The sequence below is a fragment of the Macaca nemestrina genome, chromosome 14 (assembly GCF_043159975.1).
Source record: "Macaca nemestrina isolate mMacNem1 chromosome 14, mMacNem.hap1, whole genome shotgun sequence".
Classification (NCBI taxonomy): Eukaryota; Metazoa; Chordata; class Mammalia; order Primates; family Cercopithecidae; genus Macaca; species Macaca nemestrina.
The window spans coordinates 14,827,822-14,836,088 of NC_092138.1; the positions used below are offsets into that span (position 1 = coordinate 14,827,822).

The 8,267-nt window shown below is 39.7% G+C and overlaps 1 protein-coding gene across 4 annotated transcripts in view; it reads left to right on the forward strand.

Moving 5' to 3' along the window:
• Positions 1 to 5,849, forward strand: part of LOC105498745 (FERM domain containing 3) — a 294,366-nt gene extending 288,517 nt beyond the window's left edge. For 2 of the 4 annotated variants that reach the window (XM_011771039.2, XM_011771044.3), the window contains one exon: positions 332 to 5,589. In XM_011771039.2, coding sequence (XP_011769341.2) covers positions 332 to 930 — 599 coding nt within the window. In that variant the 3' untranslated portion in view covers positions 931 to 5,589. Of the gene's footprint in view, positions 1 to 331; positions 5,591 to 5,625 lie in introns of those variants that run through there. The other 2 variants (XM_011771041.2, XM_071077625.1) reach the window with 2 other exon arrangements.
• The last annotated feature ends 2,418 nt before the right edge of the window (positions 5,850 to 8,267 follow it).

Here is an 8,267-nt window from a genome sequence, read left to right on the forward strand (position 1 = left end):
ATGATTTATTGTCATTTTATTCAAGCAAACATGACCAAAGTTGGAGGTTTGCAGATCAAAATTGCACACCTAAATGTTGTAAATATTGCCAACCCTTTGAGAAGTGTTGGTTAGTTTAAGTTTAGCATGTTGACCTTTGAATTTATGGTACAGGGTCTTTTACTATAATAGGACTTTGTTAAAAGTTAGGATATCACGGAATAATTTCATAGATTGCTTGAATCCCATTAGTTGTTTTTTTTTTTTTTTTTTTTTTTTCTGTTTCTTCCTGCAGATTTTTGCGGGAAAATCTGAAATTTTAAATTTAGAAAAAAAAAATATCTCTTTACAGGTGTTCCATTGCCTAAAGAGGACAACATTTCTGCTCCCTTGATCTCCAGCTCCCCAGTGAAGGCAGCCCGGGAGTATGAAGATCCCCCTAGTGAAGAGGAAGATAAAATAAAAGAAGAACCTTTAACCATCTCTGAACTAGTGTACAACCCAAGTGCCAGCCTGCTCCCCACTCCTGTGGATGACGATGAGATTGACATGCTCTTTGACTGTCCTTCCAGGCTTGAGTTGGAAAGAGAAGACACAGATTCATTTGAGGATCTGGAAGCGGATGAAAACGCCTTTCTGATTGCTGAAGAAGAGGAGCTGAAGGAGGCTCGCCGTGCTTTGTCGTGGAGCTATGACATTCTGACTGGCCATATTCGGGTGAACCCACTGGTCAAGAGTTTTTCCAGGCTCCTTGTGGTGGGCCTGGGACTGCTGCTCTTTGTATTTCCCCTGCTCCTCCTCCTTTTGGAGTCAGGTATTGATCTCTCCTTCTTATGCGAAATCCGCCAGACACCAGAGTTTGAGCAGTTTCACTATGAATACTACTGTCCCCTCAAGGAGTGGGTGGCTGGGAAAGTCCACCTCATCCTCTACATGCTGGGTTGCTCATGAAGTTAATCTCTCACATGACTAAGGGCTATATTCAATGCTAATGATTTTTTTTTTCAGCAAATGCCTGGTTCTGAAGGGTCACGGGGCTGTCAACAGGTGTTCCTTACTCATAATTGATTATTCAAACCTTTAAGTTCGCTTTCCATAATTCACTACACTTAAATACGTTTAAATCAAATACAGTTATTTTAGTTACAGGTTAAGAAGATGGTCTTTAAATAACCAAAAATATGTTTATTTTTTATTATATTGTAGACGTACCCTTTATCTATTATATCATAATACATGATACATCGGACTGAATTAGATTTTCCAGTTTCTAATAGTTGGCACCATTATAAGCTATAAGGTTCAGAATCAGAATTTTAGTGAAAACCCAAGAGAAAGTTGTTGAATATAATCCTTAGTGAAAACAGTGTCCTCTAACCAATGCCTATACAACTAAATTTATGCTGGGTTTTTGGTTTTGTTTTTTTAAAAATATTTTTATGTGTTCAAACTATTTTGGTAAATTTTTAGCAAAAAAAAAAAAAAAAAGAAGCCTCCTGGAGTTATTTACATGTATAGATTGTAAGACTAATGCACAAATGGTATATCAGAAATTTTTTAATGTTTTGGCGCTACTTTGTTTTTAAAAATATTTTTGGCTGAACAATACCATAATTTGTTATGATCTGCATATGAGATAGAAAATGGGTAGAAAGACACTATAGTAAGTAAGCTGCTAAAACAGAGGATGGAACTGGAGGATGTAGAAACTGAGAGCATCAAGTGGACATAGGGTGGTCCATTTTTCAAAGTATTTGGACAAGAGGACTTGTTATTTTCATTTGTATTCTGTCCATATATTTTGGCTGGAGAAGCAGATGTTTTAAAAAGAAAGTGAGAGTTTAAAGGAGAAAAGGTAAAAGATGTGCTAGTCAGTTGCATATCAGTGTACATTAACCCAAGAGTGAAGGCAATTAGTAACTGGAGAAAAGGAAAGTGGCAAAAATGAGTTCTGGTGAGGCTGGCAGGCAAATGGTGGCAGGCGAGTGGTCTATTTTATGAAAGTGATGGTGATGCCAACGTTCGATGATGTGAAGAGCAGTGCACTCGCTGTCCGAGTTAACATGAACATGTTTAAGTGGATTTAAATAAAAGTGGAGAAACTTTAAGGTAAATATTTTGATCCCTCATGCCATTTGTTGTGATTCTGTAGAAGAAACTTCAAAAGTGTGTTTGTATGTGAGTGTGCGTGTGCATGTGTGTGTGTGTGAGAGAGAGAGAATGAATGGCTTTTTGATACATGTCCATGATCATCCTTCGTGGTAGTCATTATACTCCTTTCCTTTCCTAGTTGTTTTAAAATCTGACTTCCATAGAGAAACTGGAGAGGCCTCATGAGATAACATACGAATTCAGCCTGGGTAAAGTAGTGACATGACCCTAACCAGACTGTAGAGGGGACCAATGCTCTAGTACCTTCCTTGATACCATTAAATCCACGATGGAGAGGATTTAATGCAACAATTTAATGGTATCAAGGAAGGTACTAGAGCATTGTACCATCAGCAAGGTACTGATGCCTTACCATGCAGACTACCTACTGATACTGTGTTATGTTGGAGAAAGGTAAGAGTCTAGAGCTTATGCCATGGAGCATAGAGCTTCTCCGTGGATTGAAAACATTCCACTGCCTTAATGTACAAAGATACAGGGCCCACTTGTAATCACTCTCTCTAACTAATGACACTCCAACCCTATCATTAGCATGATTTCTAAATTGGGCATTCCATTTCCACTCCCTCAGTGGAGCTCTGAGTGTTTCACTGGACATTGAATTTTGGAAATAAGTTTTGAAACTCAGTTCGTGAAGCCTGCAGTTGAGCAAATGACAATGTATATTTGCCATTAAGTTTGAAGGGTTTCCTTTCCTATATGCTTTCAGTGATTTATTTTGCTTTTTAATAAAGATTGTTTACTACCTGAAATTTGATACTGATTTAGAAATACATTTTCTGTGATTGGAATCCTCAACAGTTTATTTTGGAAGCTTGCAGATGGCGAGCTTTGAAATTGAAATTTGTGTTTTTCTCCTTCTTTTCTCATACGATTTCTAAGTCATCCTTTCTGACATCAGGCAACTTCAGTGTAGTCTGCACAAAATAAGTCCCCTTCTGATCAGGCGTCATATAATTTTCTCTAAAGTTCTGACTATGACAAATCATCTGGCCCTCAATCTTTCAAAATAATATTATATAATATTTTTTAAATTATGGAAATAATATATTTTCCATTGTAAAATGCTTGAAAAATATGATAGGATAAATATCACATGTAATCCAACCATGCAGATTTATATTAAGGAGTAATAAATATATTATTTTAACATTCCCAGCTAACATCTCTTTTCTCTTAGGTGGAAACTTCATTGTTGAATAGAAATGTTTCTAAGTGAAGAATTTGACAGGATAGGGTCTGCTGAATTTAAACAGCCATCAAAAGTTAAACCGGAATCTTGAAATGCCATTTGCTCAGCATAGAATCAGAGCCTTTTAAAAACATCCATTTAAGTTTTGTTAGAAGATAGTCACCAGTTGCCTGAATTGAATGAGGAAAAGACTGCTTCCGGAGATAGACAGTATATTATAGAGTGAGATACAGAGTTTAAAGCAAGTGTGTGAGTATATGTATATTCCATATTATCGGTATATGTGTTTATATATGAATCTGTATATATGTGTGTCTTTGAGTGGACACAACATATATGCCTTTCTTGCATAATTGTGCTTATTTTGCCCTAATTGAGGAATTTGTGACATATTATTGGTTCTTTTCCCTGTCAGATACTATGGTGGGTAAAACCCACAGCCTGAAAGGGTTAAATTTTTCACAAATGCCACTGTGTGTACATTTGTGGATATAAATAAATATATATAATACACACACACTTATATGGCAAATACATATACACACACAATCTTGCCTTTAGTGCTAATGCAAGTTGGATCATGAAAACAATGTAGGTAAAGTATGTATTTGTCTGTGCTTGAAAAATATTGTAAAATGTTATGTATTTGGAATATATTTTGTGGTTTGTCTAATATTTATAAACACAACTCGGGGTGAATTCACAATGAGTTTATTTCATTGAAATACTAGAGATATGGGGGCCATGTTACTGTGATTGGAGCCTTACCTTTGTATGGTGAAATCTGCATTTCTATGTCAACATCCAGATTGTTTTATATGTTAATATGGTGGCAGGAATCCCTAATAAAAATACTCTGGGGTAAAATTTTTTGCAATCATTCAGTTTTATTTAAAGTAAAATTGTATAGTCAGGTTGTTGGAAACTATAAAAGGATTCCCTCTAAGACCATGAAATGAGGTCAACATATAATGGTGATAGTATTAAAAAAATCCCAGGTAGTGGATTAGATTAACCCTTTGCAGAAGTCATCCAGGCCCAAAGCAGGAATACTAGCACTGAAAATGTGCTCAAACATAAAAGAAACCTTGATCTAATTAATGATATTAAGTTAACCAGAGAAATAGAAAAGCACAGAAAAAATAGAAGAGGGGTATTCTGACTGACAGATAGGAGCATGGATTTCAGAGTGCTAGAAAATCATATGTTATCACCACTGACCAGAAAAGGGTGCCTTCCTGCGCCAGAGAGAGCTGCATGAGACTCAACTCTGTTATTTCACTTGCCATTAAACTTCTCTATCTGTTCATGCACTCTGGAAGAATCTCATGATTCCACTTCTTTTTATTTTTTATTTTTATGTTTTGAGATGGAGTTTTGCTCTTGTTGCCTAGGCTGGAGTGCAATGGCGTGATCCCGGCTCACTGCAACCTCCTCCTCCCGGGTTCGAGCGATTCTCCTGCCTCAGATTCCCAAGTAGCTGGAATTACAGGCATGCACCGCCACATCCAGCCAATTTTTTGTATTTTCAGTAGAGGTGGGGTTCCTCCATGTTGGTCAGGCTGGTCATGATTCCACTTCTAGCCTCCCCTCTGCCCAGCGTAGCCTTGACAGGTCTTCTACTTAGGTTTGGCGCAAAGCTAACAACTCCATACCTGATAGTTAAACCAAAAGGTGTTACTTGGAGTGAAACAAAAGGGGTGGGGGAGTTCTCTTAATTGTAGGAATACAATAGAAGTCAAGCAGAATTGGCCCTTAGCTATGGTGGCCTCATGCCTTATGCAGGAGTCCTTAGAAGTACAGGCTGTAGATGACAGGCAAGAAAAGGAATTCAGTGATTAGCATTCAGATGTGAGGTAGCTTATGGACCTATAGTTCTGACTCCAGTATCTCAAGCCAGTGCCTTTGTTTGGGTTAGCATCTGTTGACCCAAAAGGCTCACACAAAATGGCGCTTGGTCACTTACTCATTGAGCAGTTCATTGAACTGCTGACCCAATGTCACGCCTGGAGGAAACTCTTGCTTTATTCCTACATTTTCTCCTTAGCCAAAGAGAGGAAGACTCTCCTACCAACATTCCCACCCTGGAGAAAAAGTACTGGGGAGAGGCTTCCACCCCTGGGGTGACTTCTGGGATGGTTGTGGTTGATGGGGCTTGAGTCCCTCTGGGCCATTCTCTACAGGGTGGAGACAATGTGCTGAAGGTCTCTGCTTACTTGTCCTCCTGCTTCTTTTCTCTCTCCCTCTCTCCTTTTCTCTTGGACCTGCATTTGGGCCTCCAGTCTCCATGCAGTAAACAGACCCAGCAGAAACTGCCCGTGGTGAGCTCAGCCAAGACTCGGCTCTCCATGTTCCAGCATCCATCTGTGACTGGGTGGGTAAGTTCGGTGGGCCCCACCCAGTGGGCTCAGCAGCCGTCACTTCAGAGAAGAAGAAAGGAACCTTGCTTAGGCCTCAGATCCCAGCTGTGCTCTCCAATCCATTAATAAAGCTGCTTTTAACCCTCTCCTGGCCATTGTATCTATTATCTACTAGGAACTGGGGTGGTGCAGGGATGGTGGTGAATATTTTGGATCTCTGCAACCTCCAATGTTACAAGCAAGGAGACAGTGGAGAAGGATGCTGCTGGCTGAACCTCAGGCATCAGGGGATGGTCTGCCACTGACATCAGCCCTGACAGTTCTTGCCAATGGGTGAGAGAGCTTATCAGTTATTATTAGTAAAGAACAGAAGGTTGGTTGGAATCACACATCCCTATTCTTTACCTTTAGCTGATACTTATTCCAAATATCTCTCTGGAAAGGGAACTGAGGCCATTTTCATTGTTATAAAGGAAAACTGTTAGTAGGACAAATGTATGCTGTCTTTGGGTACCAAGTACTGAAACATGGCTTGCAAATTCTAGCAGCTTCTCCAGAAAACACCCATTGCCTGGTTCCTCTCACCCACAGACTTATGATTATGATCATTGTCTTTCCAAGGAGACCACCCTTCAAGGGTGAGAACACACAAACTAACATTAGTTTCTACTTCCCTTGGCAGCTACATTCTTCATAAGTTAGGAAGTTTGTGTTCTGATTTAAGCATCAGTCTTCTTAGAATTTCCTTGGTGTGAATCAACTCCCTTCCTCTCCTCAATCAGCCTGAGTTTCCTGACACACTGATTTTCTGGTTCTGCCAGGTTGTGAACCAGACCCTGAAGGCGGGGGGGCCACATAAAGGCACTGCTCCCAGCTCATAGGGTTACCATATAATTTATCATTCAAACCTGAACTCTTTTGGGAGTAAAAGGGGATGGTTTTAATGGCGATGTCATAGCAACAGGTGTTAACTAGGACTGTTCCAGGCACTTGACCTGTAAGACTTTGCCTGATTGACTAGATACCTTCTCTCAACAACTCCTCTAGTATGTTTCTCTATAGTGTTGACAAAATAAAATAGGGAAGAATTGTTGCTCTACAGTTGTTCTACTTCCCATCAAGAGTCAGATTAAAATTTACCAAAATTCATGACATCGTGTTTTGATATGAGATTATAAATTACAGAGAAGAGTATTTTGTGTGAACCTTCTGGCGTTAATGCTACATACTCAATTTGGGGTTTTTTTTTGTTGTTGTTGTTGTTTGTTTTTTGAGACAGAGTCTCGCTCTGTTCTCCAGACTGGAGTGCATTGGTATGATCTTGGCTAACTGCAACCTCTGCCTCCCAGGTTCAAGCGATTCTCATGCCTCAGCCTCCTCAGTAGCTAGGATTACAGGCACATGCCACCATGCCCAGCTAATTTTAGTATTTTTAGTAGACCAGGATTTCACCATGCTGGCCAGGATGATCTCGAACTCCTGACCTCAAGTGAGCCACCCACTTTGGCCTCTCAAAGTGCTGGGATTATAGGCATGAGCCACTGCACCCAGACTCAATTTGTTTACAATTAATAATACTTAATTTCTTGTTTAATGTGAGGTAGGAAGACAGAATAATCTCAATGCTATTTTTACATTCATACTGCTGAATTTAGCATTTATGATCTGTGCATACAGAACACTAATGAGCAGCTTAACTATGAGCAACTGACTTACACTAAATACACTGAAGACTTAGTTTCACAGAAAGTCAACTTGATCATCTATAATGAGAAGTGTCAGTCTTCTGGGCATTTGTTTAAAGCCAAATGTTCCATGCACACTCTTCCCAGAACATAAACTGTAATGTGAACCAAATACGATCAATGAGTGCAAGGAATCACAACTAAAAAGCTGCCTTTCAGAAAGTCTGCCCCAACGGGTCAGATGTTCCCACATCTCTGCCTGTCTCAAGAGGCCTGGAGATACATTGTACACATTTCATCCAAATCCCCCAATTCTGCAAATTTCTTATGGCAGAGGCTGGCAGCTAATCATCAAAACTATTTCCTCTTCTTCCTGCCATAAGATTAGACTACATTTCCAAGTTCTCCCCCACCCTATTTAGTTCGATATGGCTATATCCCTGAGTCTTGGCCAATAGAATTTGGTAAGTAATTTTATTGCCTCCAAGCCTTTAGCTAGTTGTCAGCCTCCATCTGTCACTAAATGTCAACACTTGTAGTGACCTTTAAGCTCCCAGTTGAGGATGTCAGAGCTGCCAGAAACTTAGAACCTTCAATGACTTTGTGGAGCAGAGCACTTCCTTATCTTAGTCCATTTTATGTTGCTGTAACAGAATACCTGAGAGTGGGTAATGTATACAGAACAGAAATTTATTGGCTCATGGTTCTGGAGGCTGAACTCAGCAAACTGAATCCAGAAACATGTGGGAAGGATTATATACCGTGATCAAGTGGGAAGTTCAATATTGAGGGGGCACATCTGTTGAGGGCCTTCTTGCTGCATCACAGCATGGTTGAAGGCATCACACAGATGAGAGACAGAGAAGGGAACAGGGACCA